The 22,248-nt window shown below is 39.3% G+C and overlaps 1 protein-coding gene across 2 annotated transcripts in view; it reads left to right on the top strand.

The window, feature by feature from the left end:
* FRY (FRY microtubule binding protein) overlaps window positions 1-22,248 on the top strand; it is a 343,127-nt gene that overhangs the window by 121,133 nt on the left and 199,746 nt on the right. For both annotated transcript variants that reach the window (XM_075061648.1, XM_032795968.2), the window contains exons 4-10: window positions 5,299-5,438; window positions 10,442-10,532; window positions 10,935-11,014; window positions 11,128-11,208; window positions 15,507-15,675; window positions 18,670-18,762; window positions 19,049-19,147. In XM_075061648.1, coding sequence (XP_074917749.1) covers window positions 5,299-5,438; window positions 10,442-10,532; window positions 10,935-11,014; window positions 11,128-11,208; window positions 15,507-15,675; window positions 18,670-18,762; window positions 19,049-19,147 — 753 coding nt within the window. The remainder of the gene's footprint in view (window positions 1-5,298; window positions 5,439-10,441; window positions 10,533-10,934; window positions 11,015-11,127; window positions 11,209-15,506; window positions 15,676-18,669; window positions 18,763-19,048; window positions 19,148-22,248) is intronic.

Below are 22,248 nucleotides of genomic sequence, written 5' to 3'. Positions count from 1 at the left end.
CTCTTCCCTCAAGGGGAAGACCTCACTCCAGCTTGGGATCTTGGTTTAATTTTCAGATGTCTCACAATACCTCCCTTTGAACCAATGGCTACCTGCTCTTTACTGAACTTGTCTATGAAGAGAGCCTTTTTGGTAGCCATTACACTGGCCCAAAGAGTCAGAGAAATTGGGGCCTTAATGGTAGACTCTCTTCAAGGACAAGATTTCCATATGTCCACATCTTAAATTCCTACCTAAGATGTCATCCGAGTTTCATTTTAATCAGTCCATTCATTTACCATGTTTTCCCCAAAAACCACATCATTCCAAACAGGAGGCTTCCTTCCATACCTTAGATGTCAGAAGAGTGTTGACCTTCTATCTAGATAGGACCAAACCACTCTGGAGGTCTCCTGTTTGTTTACATTGCAGAAAGATCTAAACGATCCACAGTCTCCACCCAGAGTCTATGAAGGTGGATAACTGAATGTGTTATTGCATGTTATGATGTGGCCAGCATTCAAACTCCTTTTAAGGTGTTAGTGCACTCTACAACATCACAATCAACATCTATGGCATTACTTAAAGATGTGCCAGTATCTGAGATCTGCATAGCCACTACACCATTTTCAGTACATACCTTCTCCAAGCACTATGCCTTGGTCCATGCCTCTAGATCCAATACATCAGCTGGCCACGTGCTACTGTCTTCAGTTCTGGACCCGATTATGAAGATGCCTTCTCCCTGCAGGGATACTGCTTGGGAGGCATCTGATGTGAAGCACCCATAGGGACACTACTAGAAGAAGTTGTTATTCACCCTGTGCAGTAACTGTAGTTCTTTGAGATCTGTGTCCCTAGGGGTGCTACATTACCTCCCCTCATTCCCCTCTGCTTCAGAGTTTCCTCTGTGGGACTTGGGACTGAGAACTGTTCACTCACACAGCCCTATGGAGCCTTGGTGCAAGGCAGGAGGACATGAAGGATGCATGCGCAGTCCGAATGGATACTGCTAACGAAAATCTCTGATTGAAAGTATATGGGGCACACAGGCACTTGAAGTGAAGCACTCATAGGGACACACATCTCAAAGAACTGCAGTTAATGCACAGGGTGAGTAACCTCTCCTTTTCTTGCAGTAAATACAATATCTGAGATCTAAACCCTTGTTTATTTAAAAGTAAATGAAAAAAATGTACTGAATTATTCATGTTTTTTATACATCAGGCAGTGAAGTGGCTCTGAAAATGCCCATCAATGGAAGCTCCATGAGGTCTTTGTGTGATTGACAAGCACAAATTTAAAAAGGTGTGGCTTCTGTAAAAGGCTGCATTAGTTTCCCTCATCTTCCACGACTTCTCTATGCTGCATGCACACCACAATCTGGTAGCTCTTCTCCTGATAGCCTCAGACACTAATTCGGCAGTGGTGAATGTGATATAAAAAAGACTGGCAAGAACATACATAAGAGTCCCCAACTTTTGAGTAGGCAAGCTGTTACTACTATTTATTTGGCAGCTGTGTCAGTCATCCCAGAAGACACTTAAAAATATGTGCTGCTTGTATGATAATAATTATTAAACAACCATATACCAGGGAACTTGAGCTTTCCAATGTAGGGTGGATAATTTCCAGAGAGAGACCCTGTGTAGGAATACACTGAGTAATATTAAACATACATATGTAATGGGAGAAAGCTCTCAGTCACTTTTAAAAACTAAAGATAAATTCCTCAAGAAATTTGCTGAAGTCTAGACTAGAGCAGAGTTGAGCCAACTGCTTCAAATAAGCTCAGCCTTGCTCCTGAACCTTCACCAAAACTTGAAACAAAATTGACTCAACCATTTTAGGAGTTTTTTGTTAATGTAGTTGACTTTTTCCATGTTTGCATTCCTCTGGGCTTCCATATTTTGGCTGGGACCAGGAGCGGAAGTGCTTCACCCCCTTCACATAACACAAGAACTTGGGATCATCCTGTGAAATGAATAAGCAACAAGTGTAAACAAAAGGAAGTACTTCTTTACACAATGCATAGTCAATATGTGGAACCCATGGGATGTTGTGAAGGCCAAAAGTAAACTGGGTTAAAAAAAGTAAATAAGTTCACAGAAAATAGGTCCATCAATAGCTACTAGCCAAGATGGCCAGGGATGCAACTTCATGCTCTAGGTGTTCCTAAACTTCCAGCTGCCAGAAGCTGGGACTGGATGACAGGGGTATGGATCATTCAAAACTGCCCTGTTCTGTTCATTCCCTCTGAAGCATCTGGCATTAGCCACTTCAGAAGACAAGATACTGGATGAGTTGGACCATTGGTTTGACCCAGTATGGTCGTTCTTATGCTGAAATCTGTGAGAGTTCTGCAGAACCAGTAGGCCTAGATAACTCCGATGCTGCAGAACCAGTAGGTCTAGATAACTCCGTTAAGCTTTGGACAGATACCAAAATTTTTTAATTTGTTTGGAATGGAGCTTTTTGCGGCTTTCCCATTGCTCGTCATGAACTTTAAGTAACTCCTGGTGGCGAACCTTTTGTGCAAACTTGAAGTGAATAATATAAATCTGTTGAATCAGAGTTAGTAGTAAATAGGAGAAAGAAACTTCATTTGGAAAAGTATTTTTCCTTTTAGAGTTTAGCTTGGTTCTGCAGGAAATCATAAATAAAGAGCTCTGCAACTGATACTTTTTGATTCAGTTGGCAGAGTCGCTTTGGGTGACCTGGTGCCAACTTAAACAGTGCAGAAGTCTATGTAAAAGTATATAGTGAAAATATGGGCTTGTTTTTTTTAAACTAGCTTTTCACTAAAAATACAAAAAAAAAAGAGAGAGAGAAAAAAGAAAAGCAAGACATCAACAGTACCACTAATCTATCTCATGATCTTGTATTTGTAACTGTCTCACTTCCCATGGACCCAAAATTTCCCTATCTTCCAGATCCCTCATAAAAAGACACCTCTTCCACAAAGCTTTCTTATGGTGACATGCTCATTAATGGTGTGTCTGCCCTTTTTCATATTTGGCCTCTTTCTGTGTATTGTATTCAGATGGATGATGTGTAAACTCTTTGAGGAAGGGACCTTGTCTTTTTACAGGTCCTTTAAAGTGTCATGTACATGTATAGTGCTATATTAATTAATAATAAACATTAATGGCAGCTATACTAGAAAAGGACGTGTTATAAACAACTGGGGTGAAAAACAGGTTTCTCTCTGGAATGCACAGAAAACATAATTTAATTTTGCTTGCTTCTTCTCTGCTATATACATTTCCCAATCTAGGTACTTCATTGTTATGAAGCATCACTGCATCATCTCTGCATGAGTTTTATACTCTGGCCCAACTTGTGTTGTTTTAATTATTATTTATGACTAATAAAAATTGGTGTGACACTCTGCAGAATTAACTTTTTCAAGCTTTAGAAAGTAAGGTAAAATTGTCTAAGTGGTAATTTGATAGCATCCTGAATTGATAGTGATTAGTATTTTGAGCTGACAATATTATTTATATCTTTTACATGCTCATCTGAATGCTTATGCTTCAGGACTTTAGTATAATTTAATGTGAACTACTGTAATATTTTATCATTGAATGCTCCTGAGGCTACACCAAATTACAATGTCTTCATACCAACTTCCTGTTATTTGTTTCATGTATCAAATCATAAAATGTGTTGAAACAGCTGGACTGATATATGTATTCTTTTCTAGAAAAAATAATACATTTGTAGAAATGTACTATTTCTACACAGGAAATAGGTGTAATTTTTTTCTTTAACATGATTCAGTTCTAGCCCATAAGTTCTAGTCCTGGTATCGGCAACCTTTGGCACGTAGCTCGCCAGGGTAAGCACCCTGGTGGGCCGGGCCAGTTTGTTTACCTGCCATGTCCACAGGTTCGGCCGATTGTGGATTCCACTGGCCCCGGTTCACTGCTCCAGGTCAATGGGGACTGCGGAAGGGGCGCAAGCCTAGGGATGTGCTGGCTGCTGCTTCCCACAGCCCCCATTGGCCTGAAGCGGCGAAACGCAGCCAGTGGGAGCCGCGATCGGCCGAACCTGCAGACACAGCAGGTAAAGAAACTGGCCAGGCCTGACAGGGTGTTTACCCTGGTGAGCCGTGTGCCAAAGGTTGCCGATCCCTGTTCTAGTCCATGATATCTGAATACAATTGAAAATAGTAATAATACTTAGCATTTTTCATCCTGAAAACATTTCACAAACTTTAAGCCTCATAAGATGACTGTGAGGTTAAGTAACCTGCTGTCTTATTATGAAATAAATCAAAATTTAGGTTAAATTGCATTTCTGAATGAGTTGTGTCATTCCATAAAGGCTGCTATAAATAAATTTACTACAGTTTGGGAGCAATGTTGTTAGGTTGGGTGTTAGACTAGGGAATTTGACCTCCTTTGGTCTATTCCTGACTTAGTCACTGACACTCATTGGGCTTGATCTTGCAAGACTTTGAACTATCAGGACTTGATCTAGCAAAGCATTTAACTAGACACTTAACTAAAGCATGTGGATATCCTAATGGAGTTAATGACACTACTCACACATTTTAAGATAAGCACATGCTTCACTTCTTTTTTGGTTCAGGGCCAGAGTGCTTATCACTTTGCAAGTCCTCTGACAAATCACGTCTAGGTTCAGCAATTCATGCATCTGTAAAATGGACATATTTCCTTACCTTGGAAGATACTCAGACACCATGGCGGGGAGCATGGTATAAAAATTTAGACCTAGTCTACACTACAAACTTAGAGCAACTCCAGACGCCTTATGTTGACCTAATAATGTATGCATCTGCACTACCAGGTCCCTTCTGCCAACCTAACTCACCTGTTACATCAACTTAATTACTTCACCTCCGTAAGAGACGTATCACTTAATTCAATGTTGGTGGGTCGACAGAGAGACAGTGTAGACGCAGTCAACTGAATTGGGCTCCATGAGGTGTCCCACAGTGGTCCACTGTTGTTTCCCTGGTGATCATTTTCAACTCCACTGCACAGCAGCCAGGTATATGGAAACAGCCTCTCCCCTCTTAAAGATTCTTTCCAAGTTGTTGCAAGATGGAATTAATGTTTTTAATGCACTTTAATATTAGATGAAAGGCACTATAGAAGTGCAAACCATTTTACAATTCTCTTTGTGTGTGTGTGGATAAAGAATATTAAGGTGCATTGCTGGTGGTAAAAATAAAAAATTCAAATGGAGATAAAAACAAGAGTGAGTTTAACCTTTAAGTATGAACTAACAGCACTCTTTGAAGGAGAAGATAAAGCTTGAATACTATCTGAATTATGTTTTCCCCCATAGGTAATAAGCTCAATGAGCTCCCTTTCAGAGTATTGCCTGCCCTCTATTCTGCGCACTCTTTTTGATTGGTATAAAAGGCAAAATGGCATAGAAGATGAATCTCATGAATACAGACCAAGAACAAGCACTAAATCCAAAAGGTACGCTCTTGAATAAACATAATCTGGATTCAGAGATGTAATGTATTACATATAAGTGTTCAGCTTCTGTTCTACTTATTATTTAAGTGGCTTTTCAGGCACTGAAATTTTGGAAAACAGGAATTTCAGGAAAATTATGGTATTGGGTGACATTTCTGAATTGCAGGCAATCAATTTTTTGTATATCAATTTGAAGAATCACTTTTTAGCTGAATAAGCAAACAAATGTCTAAAAGATTCTTGGGCTCTAAATACTACCTACCTGTATTATAACATACTCTCATTTTGTTCTTCACATCAAGTTTATAGGAGTCCCCCCCCAGACCACCTGAAGGAGTGCAATATTCTTACAATTAAAATTATGCTCCTGGATGATCCCATATCAACCAGAGTATTGGTCCTCACCACCATTTTGAATTTTGTGAATGCTATTTAAATAGTGCTTTTCATCTATTGTGTGCATCTGTTTTACTCTTGTGAGAAGGTACTGTACTGACAATAATCTCCAGGCACATCAGAGAGCAGGATTGTTACAGATTTGGTAAGCTATTTGTTCACAAGAATAGAACAGATGGTCTAAGTAACAGTAAAAAACACAATAAGTTGCATACTTGCTTTCTCATGTGCATATATCTATATACCAAAACACTGCTGATAGCTCACTTGAAGAGCTCTAGCACAGTGGTCCTCAACTTTTCCAGACTACTGTACCCCTCTCAGGAGTCTGATTTGTCTGGAGTACCCCAAGTTTCACCTCACTTAAAAACTACTTGCTTACAAAATCAGATATATAAGAAGTGTCACAGCACGCTATTGCTGAAAATTTGTTTATAAAATATATCAATTGGAATATAAAAATTGTACTTACATTTCAGTGTATAGTATATAGAGTGGAAAAGCAATTAATTGTATGAAATATTAGTTTGTACTGACTTCACTAGTGCTTTTTATGTAGCCTGTTGTAAAACTAGGCAAATACCTAGATGAATTGATCTACCCCCTGGAAGACCTCAGTGTACCTTCAAGGGTATGCATAACCCTGTTTGAGAATCACTGCTCTAGCAAGTATTAACCTGCTCCCAAATAAGTAACATATGATGTTGTGTGTTAATGTTCTATTGTAACTTTGCCTTAATGAAGATTCAAAACAAACCCAGTAATGCTACCTAAACCTCATATGATGTAATTGATTCTTGTGTTTTAGGGAACTAGATAATTGCCTGTATCTGAGATCTGCTCTTAGCAGAGAATTTTTTAGAGAGAAGTTTTAGTACAATTTTATTCTTTGAAAACTACAATTGCTTGAAAAGTGGCCAGTAGTTATTGAAGTCAATTGGAACTGTGAGTCCTACTAGAACTTCAGTAGTTCAATGAGGATATAAGATTCGCATTTCATGTCATAGATTGTTATGAAAAATACACTGGATTTTCTCAGATTATTGTAGACTAGCAGGTCAGATCGCATAGCCTTTATATTCATCCTGATCAATGAAAGCACTAAGCACATGGTTAATTTTAAGCACAGGTAGCCTATAGAAGTCAGTGGGATTATTCATATGCATGAGAACTGTGCTGACCCTTACTGTTGTCTCAGAAAAAGATCCTACTTAAATCAGTGTGAGTTTGGCTGAGAAAGGATACAGGACTGGACTTTTGGGGATTGATAGCCATACACTTAAAAGTTCAATTTTTCTCATGACAGCTTTTCAATATACTTTAAAACTGAGCAAACGATCAACGTTCACACTTATTTAGATTGGAAGCTACTCAGAGCTGTACCATTTCTTGTACATGTTTTATATAACATCCAGCATGCAGTTAACATTAATAAATAATGAAAGTAGAAAGCTAAGGAAGATATAGAAAGAGGATGCTGGCTGCTTGTAGATTCTCAACCAGTTTAAGGCATAGAAAAGACAGATAATGTCTTGTTTTTTATCCAATCAGATGTTGAAACAGTCAACCTCAAATAAGCGTGCTAACTTGGACTTTTTGCTCACTACTTCGTTGTCCAAAAATTCAGTTTCATGTTATATTAAACCTACTTTTTACCCTATTGTGCTAACAATTAACTGCACATGGGTGAATGAACTGGTATATAATAGCTGTCACATAAATGAAAGTTGAAAGAGACACCATTAATCTTTCCATATGTTCGAAATACCTCTTCACCCCACATCATACCACATCAAACCAGTCAAAAACAAATGTGGTGTTTTTAATTATGTTTTAATTTTAATTATACTTTACAATATCCTTTAAATCCTTTTAATTGTACTTTAAAAAGTGGAAGTTAAATTAAGACAAATAGAAAGGAGCATAAACTCTGGCAAGTGAAGTGTAAAATATAATTAGGAAGGCCAAAAAAGAATTTGAAGAACAGCTAGTCAAAGACTCAAAAAGTAACACCAATTTTTTTTTAAGTACATCAGAAGCAGGAGGCCTACTAAACAACTAGTGGATCCATTGGACAATTGAGATGCTAAAGGAGCACTCGAGGAAGATAATGCTGTTGTGCAGAAACTAAATGAATTCTTTGCATCAGTGTTCACTGAGGATACGAGGGAGATTCCCAAACCTGTTGACAAATCTGAGGAACTGTCCCAGATTGAACTCTCATTAGAGGAGGTTTTGGAACAAATTGATAAATTAAACAGTAATAAGTCACCAGGACCAGATGGTATTCACCCAAGAGTTCTGAAGGAACTCAAATGTGAAATTGCAGAACTACTAACTGCGGTGTGTAACCCATCATTTAAATCAGCTTCTGTACCTGATGACTGGAGGATAGCTAATGTAACGCCAATATTTAAAAAGGGCTCCAGAGGTGATCCCGGCAATTACAGGCCAGTAAGCCTAACTTCAGTACCAGGCAAATTGGTTGAAACTATAGTAAAGAACAGAATTATCAGACACATAGATGAACACGATTTGTTGGGGAAGAGTCAACGTGGTTTTTGTAAAGGGAAGTCATGCTTCACCAATCTACTAGAATTCTTTTGAGGGTGTCATCAAGCTTGGGGACAAGGGTGATCCAGTGGATATAATGTATTTAGATTTTCAGAAAGCCTCTGATAAACACTCTTAAGCAAAGTAAGCTGTCATGAGATAAGAGGGAAGGTCCTGTCGTGGATCCATGGGTGGCGGGTGAACCACTGGCTGCGGAGGCTTGCCCCCAGATGACCCCACCCCTTACCTGAGGACTTGGCCCCTTTCTCCTGCTGGACCCCCCACAGCCGCCAATCCTTCCCCCAACACAACCCCAGGCAGGCAGCGCGCAGCCCCAGCACCTGAGAACAGGGCGGGTGGCCCTCGAGCACAGAACTGGTGGGCGGTGTGCAGCCCCCTGGCCCTGAGCAAAGGGCGGGCAGCCCCAGTGCCTCCAGCCTCTTCTCCCCTCCCCCCAGTGCTGGGCAGCGTGGCCCCAGTGCCCGGGGCCCCCTAGTGTCCTGGCCCCCCAACCCTAGCCTCAGCACACTGCTTCCCTAAAGAGAAGCAGGCAGCAGCCTGCCTGGGCTGGGGCCAAACTGAGAAGGGCAAGCAGGGCTTCGGGGAGGAGCACAGGTGGGGCCACACCAGGTTGTTTGGGTAGGCACAGCCTTCCCCAACCTATGTGACACACCGCCCATGCATGAATCAGTAACTGGTTGAAAGATAGGAAACAAAGGGTAGGATTAAATGGTCAGCTTTCAGAATGGAGAGAGGATTACTTGTTCGGTTCATTCCCTCTAAAGCACCTGGCATTGGCCATTGTCGGAAGACAGGATACTGGGCTAGATAGACCATTGGTCTGACCCCATAGGGACATTCTTATGTTCTTATGTATTTATTTACGAAAAATCCTGCAAGGTCACCTCTGTAACTACAGGGCATTTAGATATTCATGTCTAGCTACTAGGCCAGCATGAAGATTTTCTATTCTTTGGAAGTTGATTACAATTGTAGCAAAAATCAGTCGTGATTATAAAATTTAATGTGTTGCTGTTGATACTACTAGGCTTTTTTCTTTTTTAGTTTTTTAAGTTCTAATGCTATCTGACTGGAATATGAAAAAGATACTGAATTTCACCAGGCCAAACAAATCTTTTCTGAAAATAACCTTTAAACATTGCCTGAGGCTCTTGCGAGTCTCATTTTCTTGTCACTGATTAAAATTATTCATCAACATTATGTATATATACTTTCGATTCCCAAATTTTTAGTACAGAACATTAGTCAGTATGACACAGTAAACTATCATTCACCCCTAATTAAATGCAGAATGCAAATTTTCCATAATTGAGTGTGTAAAGTTAGCCAATTAAATACATATCTGGTCAATGGTCTTTGACTTCAGCAGGATTTATTAGTACTCAGACCTCTGAAATCCAGGCCTATGATTTAGATGTCTAACTATGGATTTAGGTGCCTGACTTTAGGTACCCATGTTTAAAAAAAGTATCTCAATGGGAGCTGCTGGGTGTCAAGCAAGCACCTAAATCTGGATTTGGGAATTTAACTTCAGGCTCCTGTTTTTGAAAATCTTGACCTAAAATAATTTTTGACTAATACAACACTCTGGTACTGTTTCCACCTTCAAAACCATTGATAATTTAATAAACAGTGACCTTGAGAGTGAGATCAAAATACAAAATCACTCTGTAGATTTCGGTTCAGCATTACTCAATTAGAGCATAAAAAGAGAAAATGGAGTACCTGAGTGTTGAGGGAGAAAGCGCCAACATGGGTCTCTGGAGCTGGAAACAGAGAGAGGAAGTGAAGGGAGGGCATGTCAACTTCTGAAAATAGATGAATGTGACAGGTCTGTACTTGTGCTATTTATCCTAGATTTTAAGAGACTGTCACTGTACTGCCCTTCATTTTTTAATTTAGGATTACAGTTTGAAAAACTGGAACTAAAACCCAATTTATGATTATTTGTATACTTATAATTTATGCAGACATATTATATAAAATAAGACACATGTCTCACTACTGTTTTATTTCTTGTTTTGATTTTGCAGTGATGAACAGCAGCGAGACTATCTAATGGAAAGAAGAGATTTAGCCATTGATTTTATTTTTTCTTTAGTATTAATAGAAGTTTTGAAACAGGTATGGGATCCTTAAAATAAATGATTCTTTAAGAAGTAATTCATTGTGAAGTTGTACAGTATTTCATCTCTCAGGCTAATTTTCAAATTATTATTAATTTATATATATAACATAAATAGTCTAGCATAAAAATGGTTTCTAAACCAACTGTTCGTTTATTCTGTCCTCTCTTTCCACATATGGGAAGCATCTTATTGAATTTAGTATTAATATGGACTTCTTTTTGCCATATTTTTCAGAGATGACATATTTCTCTTCAGTACTAAGCTGTCTTTATATTTTTAGCCCAACTTTCAGATAGTATAATTTTTAAGGGAAAATAAAAAAAATAATTTTGGCATTGAAGTATGAAGCGTAAACTTTCATATTCACATGGCAGTTATATTTTATTTGTACTTTCAGATTCCACTTCATCCTGTCATAGACAGTTTGGTACATGATGTTATTAACTTGGCTTTCAAGCACTTTAAATATAAAGAAGGGTAAGGCTCTTTCCTACACAAAACATGAAAAGAATTGCTTGCTGAATTGTTTAATAAAATTGTATTAGTTAAAGCAGTATGCTTTCTCAACCATCTGCTTTATTTCTTGCTAGGTACCTTGGTCCTAACACTGGAAATATGCACATTGTTGCAGATCTGTATGCAGAAGTAATAGGTGTGCTAGCACAAGCTAAGTAAGTATACTTAAATACATTGCCTGTGGGAAATCTGAGAGATTTTAATTTTATCATTCTGGAAACATGGATATTTGGATATTCTTTATTTTATAGTTTAAAGAAATTGTAAATCATTTCACTTGAGCACTCTGTTCTCCAAAATGTTCCACTGCATGGGAGCCTGTGGAATCACAGAAGGTGCAGACTGGGTTTCTGCATCCAGTCAAGCAATTCAAACTAAATTCAACAAGACTACAACAGCTTTAGTTTTCATCACAGATGCTATCTGTGGAAAGCTTAAAGGGATGGAGAGACCTAATTTAAATGAGTCTTTCTACTATGTGCTATTTTTTCCCTAACTTGGCAAAGCTAAAAATGACCATACCCAGTCATGGAAACATTTTTTTAAATGTTCACAATTATTGCAGTTTAGAACTAAATTTAAGTGGTGCATTTTTTGGAGCTTATACTGATGTCACAAAGATAATTTTGGGACCTGCTGCTATTTTGTCAAAAATAGTCAGAGTTATTTTTAGGTTGAAATGAACATGAATGAAGCAAAATATTGCAAGCGTTTTTTTTCTTTTTCTATTCCCTTTTTTAACATATTCTTTCCTCATATTGCCAGTTCTTTTATTTATCTTTTGTTTCTGTCCATTTTTTGTATTGTTCTTTGTTAATATTGTTATACCAATATAATAAAAACGAGCAGGATCTAATTAAGAGGGATAAGGCAAAGATGCCACATTTATTATAAATATAATAATAAGGCAAAAGTTAACACACACACACACACACACACACACACACACTCACACACACTCATTCATTCAAGTTCTGTATAGGTGTTAGTTACCAGCCTAGAAGTTGCTCATGCCAAGTTACTGGCTAGGTACCTTGGTCATGAAGATGGAGCCGAGTCTGTGCCAGATGCACCTGATGCTCCTGGAGGCTGGCAGCAGAACCAGAGACTCAAAGTCCTCAGTCTTTGGAGTTCATTCTTATAGGAATTAATTCCTGTGTTACTCTGTGGGAGCTGTTTCATCCTGCTGTTGCTGACTCAATCAGCAGATGGCACATTCCTGGTGGCTCCACATTGTCTAAAGTGGCACATTCCTGGTGGCTTTAAACTGTCCAAAGTTTGTGTTTTTCGTCCTTTCAGGTGATGGGGTGGATCCCAGTTTATCCCCCGGGGGTTGTCTGGTGGTCCACTTGACACATTCTTCGGCCGATGGATACTCCCTTTTTAGGCCTCCCTAACCATTCATGCACATTAAGCATCCATTAACATACATTCCATATCTTAACCATATTTTAATTTACTGTCTCCACCACTTTTGGGGTGTGTGTTAATTCATATGAGACTCCCGGCCCTGTAATCACAGAAGGTGGGGGAGTCTGTTTGTTTACATTGTATCAATTACAGCTTAAAGCTAGCATAGTGTTTACATCAAGAATAAAGTTAATTAACTTGTTTGTAAGTTTTACATAGTAATAGAGTATCTTTCACAGGACAGATACAATCAATGTTTTCTGCAGACAGGAGCTTACAAGTTTTAACAGAACTAAAAGATTTTTGTACTTGGTGAAACTGAGGGGTCACTGTCACTTGGGGGAATCACTGTTTGTACCTTCTTTAATATCCCTACAATATACATTGTTATTAATTATATTAGAGTCAGGGGGGCTGTTTGTGGAAGCAGGCCTCACACTTGTTAGTGTTTGCAAGACTGGATTTTAAGTCATGACGAGAATAACAGAAAGAAATAATAACTCATGGAGACGTTGTGTGGCAGGTTGAAAAAGGTAAGCTCATATGATTGCTGAACACAGTAATAGGGATATATAGAGGGTTGCATAGTTTTGTTTTAAAAAGATACATGGGACTGTTATGTACCGTTCTCCTTTAGGAAGTCCGTTTCTTTCCCCTGTGCCTCCTTATTCTTTCCCCTATCTAATTTCTGTGTTTAGTTTCTTGCCCACCTCTGTCCCTTTCACCTGTTTTCCTCCCTGAGTTTTCCTCTCCACAGTTTTTAATTTATGGTTCCAGTTCTGAGTTCTGTTTAATAGTAAACAGAGCCATAAGCAGTTACTAGCACAACAATCAAGAAGAAGCACCCATCCTGCTTTTTTTAATTACATATTTTACTTCTTATTTTATTCATGGGCTAATTGTGAATAGATCAAGATTTTTTGAAATTTTTTGAAATTCAATTAATTTTTTTAAAAGTTTCATATACTCAGTGGCTTGCTACATGAAGTAACAAAATCCAAAATTAAAACTGAATTGCTTGCTCATGCTAGATCACATAAGTCTCATGGTATTGTTTCCTATCACTGGTTTCCTGGTGTGAATGCTCACAGAAAGTACATTTTGAAGCCCACTTTCTAGAAATATTCAAGCCCACAAGCTTAAAATTTGCTAAGCATCTGTACTAGTAAAACTTGATTGCATAAATGTTTAAAGAAAGCAAACAGAAAAGGGGCATGGGCAGTACAAAGTACATTTGTTTAATAATTCAATATAATATTCATAGAAATATTCATCAGTAAGACATTCATCAGGACAGTTAAATTCCGTTAGTTAGTTATTGAGCCAGAATTCCTGACTGATTACTGAATTACAAGGAAAACAGATGACATGAGAGTACATATGAAATAATTATGTACTCTCGTGGTGGATAAGTCATTGAACTGTAGAAAGTGATCATGTGTAAATAAGAGGTGTTTTTGTGGAAACACAATAAGGCCTCGATCTTGCAGCTTCTTGTGCCTCGGCATACTGCTTCACTTGCATGGAGTCCTATGGAAATTGGTTGGGATCTCCACATTCATAAAAGTTCATCTAGAAGAAAAAGTTGCAGAATCATTTTCTCATTTATATAGGTTTCTGACCTAAGCTTCCATAACATTTTAATTAATCTAATAACTATAGGCCTGATCCTGAAAATACCTGCACATACGTTTGTTTTAGACATATTAGTAGTCCCATTGACTTCTTTGAGACTGCTCATACAACTACTTTCATGACTAAACTATTCATATGAGTACTCACATGATCCAATGTTTGCAGGTCAGGGCCTATATTAAAGAGTGTATTTTCAGCCTGATTTGTGCCATTTTAACTGCATTAACATTGGTGGTGTTAATGTGTTTTAAATAACTGTTTAAAAGATTCTACCTACATTATTATCTATATCCCATTTTTTTAAATGTTTATTCTGCAGCAAATTGAAATGGATAAAAAAAGTATGTCTGAACAACAGATATGAGGGAATTACTATATCATATATCTCTTGTTTACTATGTGAAATCATTCTAAGTTGAATCTTAAATAGAAAGTTAGAGTGGAATTACCAACGTGGAATTGAAAATTGTAAGCTTTATCATAGTAGAATTGTGTTCCATGCCTTTGGATGACACTGAGTAATTGAAATATCCTTGGGCACAGTACACTGTAAAGTTGCAGTTTCCAATGTATGTCAAATAATACCACCACCATCTAAAATATATTGTGGTCGCCATTAAAAAATTAGCATTTACCATCAGTTACTTTCTACCCTGTGGTATCTGAGAAACCACAGTCTTTTCTTACACTTGAAATAGAAATTATCTCTGGTACCTAAGATACTGTGGTGTTGTAACAACTATGAGGAAAACCTGAAGGCTGGCACAACCTATCTGAATATTTTTATGGTTATCATTTGAACATTTTCCTTTGAAAACTTGACACATGCTTGCAGTAAAAATGCCTTCTATCCTGGATTTTCAAAAAAGTTTGAAGGATTATTTTATGGTAGAGTTTAGCTTATGTATAAAAAGAAGCACAGTGAATTAAAATTAGGAAAGTTCATTAGATGCAGTAATGGGAGAGGTCTAAGATCAGACAATAAAATTTCCTCTCATTCTCCAATCTTGTGGGGACTGGGAACGCTGTGGAAACAGTACACTCAGCCTTTGGGAGGAAGGGGAGCATTTTGCATTGCTCTCAATCCATCCATCCTGTCGATCTATCTTTAATGGCCATAAAGATGTGGCAACTTAATGAAGAGGTTTTGAAGAGGGAATTATTGGGAAAATATTGGGGATGAGAGAGGGACGCATCCCAGAGGACTGTGTGCACACACACACATATACCCTAAGTAAAAAAAAACACACCTAATAATACATATTAAAACTCAAATAATGATTAATGATAGAATAAAAGAGATATATTATTATATCTCTTTTATTGTTTCTCTTCTAGATACCTTACAATACATGTCAAATCTTACTACCAGTCTATTGTTTTGTAACTAACCAGTGTAATTTCATAGATTTCCTGCTGTGAAGAAGAAATTCGTGGCAGAATTAAAAGAGTTGCGGCATAAAGAGCAAAGCCCCTACATGGTTCAAAGCATTATTAGTCTAATAATGGGGATGAAATTCTTTCGCATTAAGATGTATCCCGTGGAGGACTTTGAAGCCTCTCTTCAGTTTATGCAGGTAACATTCTTTGATGTAGACCACACTTGGGCTGTCTTAAACAGTTTAATTTGCTAAATTATATCATGCTGTAAAAGGCGAGGAAAATCGTCTTAGAACATTATTAAAAAAATCCTCATTTTTTGGTCCTTAATGCACAAAGGACACTATTCCTAAATATTAGCTTACATGTGGGTATTTTTATTCTTTTTCCCTGTGGGCATTTTTTCTGACAGATGGACACATTGGCAGTCACCATTAATTTTTTAAAAAATCGATTAAAAATACATGCTTTTTTACTGGCCTGTGTATGGAGACTAGCTGAATGAAGGTTTCTCAGAGATAAAAATCAATATATCCTGTGGTAATGTTAGGTGTCTGAAAGTAAGTTTTTGAAATATTAATACAAATATATTTTTTGTTTTCTGTAAAACCTAAATAACAACTGCATAAGTTTTATTTTGGCAAAATGCTTTATATCATATTTAGCAACATAGAAACAAATCTCTTCTCCCTCTTCTCTTTGGAGCAGCACACCCATAGTCCATATTGGTTATGTTTCCATGTGTGCAGCCACGTTCATGAATGCTGACATATTTTTAAATAAGTTATACAGAGGTGTCATGTTGCACAATTTTGTGTGTGTGAAATGTACATTGGTGGTATGAATAAATGGTAATGTTTTCTGATAGTACAGTGCTATTGGAGCCTAATCTTGCTCCCTTTGAAGGCAATGGCAAAATTCCCATTTAGTGGAAGCAAGATGCGAATTGAATCTATCTAGATTTTTGTACTGTAGTCATCATCATACTATCTGAGTGCCAAACTGACCATCACGCTCAGAATATAAATGTATTATAATAGGTGTTAAAAATATGTATTAGAATCAGCCATACTTGATGTGTTTTATAATACAGCTTGCACTTTACACATGTATTTACAGTATAATAATTATAAACTACAGGCTATATTGTAAATTGGTTTACATGCCCATGCAAGGGAGGAAATGATAGTAAGAACCGTCCTTGTATACTATATAGACTGTGTGCTAACTAAGGCAGGGAGACGCACTGTCCCTGATACCTTTTTATGTGGCTATGGAAAAAGTGGTCTGATAATTGCAGAATTCTCAGGATAGGGTGAATTTATAAAGGGCTTTCACCAACTCATTGGATGTGCTGTTGACCTGGCAATTGTAGGAGATAGAAGGAAAACCCTTATAAGGCCTATATTTTATATGGATGAGAGACCTGGCCTCTTGCTAAAAAGAAAGAAAGGCAGCTAACTACCTTCAAAAATAAAGTCTTGATATGAGTTTTGGGGGTAGTAAGAGAGAATGATTTATAGAGCAGATCTAATAGGGAACTCTTAGACTCTTGGAAGTCTACGAAGAGCTACCTACAGTAACTCCTCTCTTAGCATTGTAGTTATGTTCCTGAAAAATGCTACTTTAAGCGAAACGATGTTAAGTTAATCCAATTTTACCATAAGAATTAATGTTAATGGGGGGGGTAAGTTCCAGGGAAAAAAAATGTCGCCAGACATAAGACATTATATACATATACAGTATAATTTTTAAATAATTTTAAACAAACAATTTAATAGTGTACTCCCCAATGATGATTGTGAAACTTGGTTGAGACAGGAGCATAATGGCGTCAGGACGCGGGGGCTTGCCCAGCTCCACCCACCAGGCATTCCAGCTGGGGAGTGGGGTTGGGGCATAGGGGCTTGCCCCATTCCTCCTGGTACTCCAGCCGGGGAGCGGGGTCCAGGGCTTGCCCACTTTCTGACTGGAATGCCAGGTGGGCGGAGTGGGATAGCCACCGTGCCCCGACCCTGCTCCCCAGCCAGAATGCTAGGCGGGAGGAGCAGGGCAAGCCAAACAACCTTATAATGGAACATTGCGTGACTTTAAACGAGTGTGTTCTCAAATAGATCAGCAACCTAATAACAAAACAACGTTAACTGGAATGACTTTAAGTGAGGAGTTACTGTATAGTAAATGTAGTGAAATCTCAACAACTCCAGTGGGCAGGGCATGTACTTAGGACAGCAGAAGACAGACCAGCTAAGCCTTTCTTGGAAGGACATCCATATGGTGTCTAATCATCGAAGAAGAATATGGAGGGATAATGTTGATCAAGACCTGAGAGCTCTTAATGTGAATTATCATCCATGGGGAAAAAATGCTCTTCACAGGAAGGGATGGAGGCAAATCATGAGGGTGGCCAAGGACCTGTATTGTCTATAGACTCAGAGAGGAGGGGAAGTATCTGTCTGGGCCTTGGGCCCAGATATGCAGGAGTAGCCTGTTTACTTCATTTCCAGAGAAGTTGAGGAGAGAGGAGTGTGGAATGGGCGCATCCGTGGCTCCTTCCCCTCCTCTCATTGACCAATACAGCAATGGGGATGGGGGTATTAGTTTATTGCAGGTATAGCCCCGTAATAAATTACTACTCTCCACGATGAAGCACTCCATTCTGAGCCACAGTTCATGCCCTCAAGAACTACTGTGGGCTGTGTCCTTGAAACATAATCTAACCCAAAATATTTAAAGCTGGGTTGTTCCTTGGTCCACGCACCTACTTGGTGGAGTAAAGAGGCAAAAGGTGATTCTGTATTCCCTTCCGTGCCATATGGATCTGAATGCAGGGCTGTTACTACTGCTCCCACAGAGATGGCTAGGCAGAGATGGGGATTGTGAGAAGCCTTGCATTTGGCCGCGCAGTTAACCAGCCTGCACAAGCTAAAGTAAATGGAGTGTTATGGACAGAGCCATGATTCCCTCCTGATCTGTTCCTGGGACAATGCACTGCCTCATGCCTAGGGCAGACTGTGAATGTGGAACCTAAACCTTAATTGACATATAAAATGTTATATGTCATAAAATGTTCAAATCCTTATAACAATGTATAAGGAAAAAAAGCTATCACACGTGCTTTTAGCAAACATTGAGATGTCTTTATTTCACCTGATGTGCAATTTTTTTTCTTTTCTTTAATTGTCTGCCAGGAATGTGCACATTATTTCCTTGAAGTGAAGGACAAAGATATCAAGCATGCATTAGCAGGACTGTTCGTTGAAATTCTTGTACCTGTAGCTGCTGTGAGTTTTATTTATTTGCATGATTTTTTCAAAGTTAGATTCAAAAGTCAACATATGAAAAACAGTATTAACATGAGGGGGAGGGATAGCTCAGTGGTTTGATCACTGGCCTGCTAAACCCAAGGTTGTGAGTTCAGTCCTTGAGGGGGCCACTTAGGGATCTGGGGCAAAAATTGGTCTTGTTAGTGAAGGCAGGGGGCTGGACTCAATGACCTTTCAAAGTCCCTTCTAGTTGTAAGAGATTGGTATATCTCCAATTATAAAAAAAAATGAAATCTCTTTTCAGGCTGTTAAAAATGAAGTGAATGTCCCCTGTCTGAGGAACTTTGTTGAAAGCCTGTATGACACAACACTTGAGCTTTCTTCTCGAAAGAAGCACTCACTGGTAAGTAATCCTGAGAAGCTGAAGCTAAAATTCTGCATCAGAAAAGACTCTCTAGGCAAGATTCCCAAAGGGCTTGCAGAATTGTTGCAAAACCGTTTATCTGCATCTGGCTCAATGTACAATTAATTGCTATTTCAAAAGTATATGTTATAGCCACATCTATTTTAGTCTGAATCCTCTAGGTGTTTTTAGATCCTGCAATTATGATTATAAAATGGTCAATACCTGTTGTGTCTGACCATTAGCACAGAGGAAAAACTTAACAGAGAGTGCGTTGCCTGTCAAGTGAGAACTAATGGGACATGTGAGAACAGCTCTTTCAAAGCGGTTAAGTAATGTTTTGCAGGAACAAACCAATATATAGCAGCCTTTTAAAACAGCAGTGCCTTTTTACACAGCATGTTGGCAAAGAAGCTCTCCATTTCATATTTTCTTGAGAGATTAACAGTGGCATAACAGTGTATAGTTGAATTGGATTAAATGGAGCACTGGGTCAGGTTGATGCTGGCTGCCTTAAGCATTCTATCTTTCCAGCTGGGTCAGTGCACCTCAGCACTGCGGATTCTGTTAATCCATTTTGAAGTTTTTGGCCTTTTAAGAAAAGAAAGTTGTTTTCATTGGTCCTTTCTTATTTTATGTAAAAGTCAAAAGGACCTCCCTTTCTCCCACTATCTCACTGAGTGTTGGGAAGTGATGCTATCTGATTTCATTGATGGACTCATACAGGCAGACTTGTGACTGCTGCTGTCATTACTCCAGCCAGTTCCAGAAGGGAGTCAAAATACTTCTTTCTGGGTGAAATTCTGCCTCCATTGAAGTTAGTGGGAGTTTTGCCATTGGCTTCAGTGGAGCCAGGATTTCTCCCTTTAGGCACATGTGTAGCCAACCCTGTTGCGGATGCAGACACACTGATAACACTTTGTTGAAACTGCAGCAAACTAAGGCCACGTCTATACGACGCGCCGTATCGGCGCGTTACAATCGATTGCTCGGGGATCGATATATCGCGTCTCATCTAGACGCGATATATCGATCCCTGAGCGCGCTTACATCGATTCCGGAACTCCACCAAAACCAACGGAGTTCTGGAATCGACATGGTGAGCCGCGCACATCGATCCCGCGTGGTGAAGATGGGTGAGTACATCGATTTTAGATAATCGATTTCAGCTACGCTATTCTCGTAGCTGAAATTGCGTATCTAAAATCGATTTTCGCGCTTCGTGTAGACCTGGCCTAAGGATCCAATTCTTCAATCCTTATGCTGAGTAGAATTTTCCCAAACAACCTCATTGAAGATAATGGGGCTACTCACTAAAGTAAATGCTACTCAGTTTGAGTGAGGGATAGAGGTGGGGCCTTTCTGTGAGATTGCTCACATACAGAAACCAGATAATGAAAATTAATGAAATAGAATAGACTTCTGAGATGATCTATTAGAAAAGCAAACATTGCAAAGAAGAAGAGAATGGTAAGCAGCTAGCAATGATAGCAGTAGCTGCAGATATTTCCATGGAAAGGACTATTGGCCTTCTTTAAACAAGAATACATGCTACTTTAAATTTTAGGGGATGAGCTTTTGCCATGAGAATTATGTTTTGGGGATTATTAGTCATTGTTCAGTCAATATGCATGTAACCTATCTTGTCCTATAGTCAGGGCCTTCCCTAGGAGGGTGCAGGGCCCGGGACATAGGTGCCAAGTTTCTAATCTGCTGGGGGGTGCTCCCCTCTGGCTGCACCCAGGACCCACCCCCACTCCACCCTTTCCCCCAAAGCCCCACCCTGCTTCTTCCCAGCCCCGCTCTGCCCCCACCCTGCCTCTTCCCCTGCGTAGTTCCACCCCGCCCGAGTGCGCTGCACCCTCACTCCCCTCCTCCCCAGCACCTCCTGATGCAGCAAAACATCTGGTCTGTGGTAGGTGCTGAGAGGAAGGAGAGGTACTGATCGACGGAACCTGCTGACGGGCAGGGGGCACTGGGGAGAGAGGGAGGTTCTAGTAGGGGGGCTCCTCCTCTGCCCCCCACACCTTTCCATCTGCTGCTAGCTGCTCGCCTCCCCGCTTGCCTCCTAACCCATCCCGCCTCATCTCCCCACTTGCCTCCTCATGATTTTATAGCAGCGTGGGGGGCCCTGGGGCCCAGGGCGGTCGCCCCAATTTGCTATACCCGAGAGACAGCTCTGCCTGTGTGGGGCTGTTCATCTGCCAAACACATGATGTTTATCAGTCTGGTGAGGAAGCCTTTTGTGAGGAAGCTTTCATTCTCCTCTGGCTACTATATTTCTGTGTGTTTTGATGTAGAATGCTAAAAAGTTATATGTATTTGGTCTTACATTTCAGTGAACTTGGAGTTAAACTAGCTACAGATAGTCTGTGCCCTAGGTTGAGAGAAACAGGATTTGGATTTTACAGTGAGATTTACATTTAGGGTCGAGCCTTAGGCTCAAATTTTAGGATTACTTTTAAGAGTCTGTTGTGTTTGTGGTGCAGTAAGTTGCCTCCTCTTCGGTCATTGTTTTTTAAAGGCCTGACCTGGCTGCATTTAAAGAACTGACCCAGAGGAGGAGCTTGAAACAGCAGGTCACTGTCAAAATCAACGTATTTATTCCTGACTTTTAGTTTAATTTTTTAGCTTAACAATAGCAATGCAAATGTCAAACGCTGGTCAGAACAGATTTGGGAAAAGAACCCCGCACACAGTGTTTGGTCTTCTATCCTTTGTCTTACCCGTTTTTACATTCTGCCTAACTATCCTACAAGACTAAACCTCCAGAAGGCTTATGTTTTGACCATAATTTAAGCCATGTGCCCCTGGGATCTGACAGTTCTTCAAATAAATGACCGTGGATTTTGAGGGGAGTTAGGTCTTCTGTAAACAATAAACAATGGACTATGGGGATTCTAATGCTGAGTATGGCACGCACAGTAATTCCCCAGCTACTACATTTCTCAGTTAACTGACAGAAATTAACCCTGTGATGCTGCAAAATTTTGGCCCATCTTTAGGATTTATGAACAGTAATATACTTAGGCATTTGATTGTTTTTGGTGCAATTGTAATTCTAAATCTGTACAAAATAATCCATACAAATTCATTACAGC

The sequence above is a fragment of the Chelonoidis abingdonii genome, chromosome 1 (assembly GCF_003597395.2).
Source record: "Chelonoidis abingdonii isolate Lonesome George chromosome 1, CheloAbing_2.0, whole genome shotgun sequence".
NCBI lineage: Eukaryota > Metazoa > Chordata > Testudines > Testudinidae > Chelonoidis > Chelonoidis abingdonii.
Note: the sequence above shows the minus strand (reverse complement) of the source record. Positions and strands in the feature narration are given on the sequence as shown.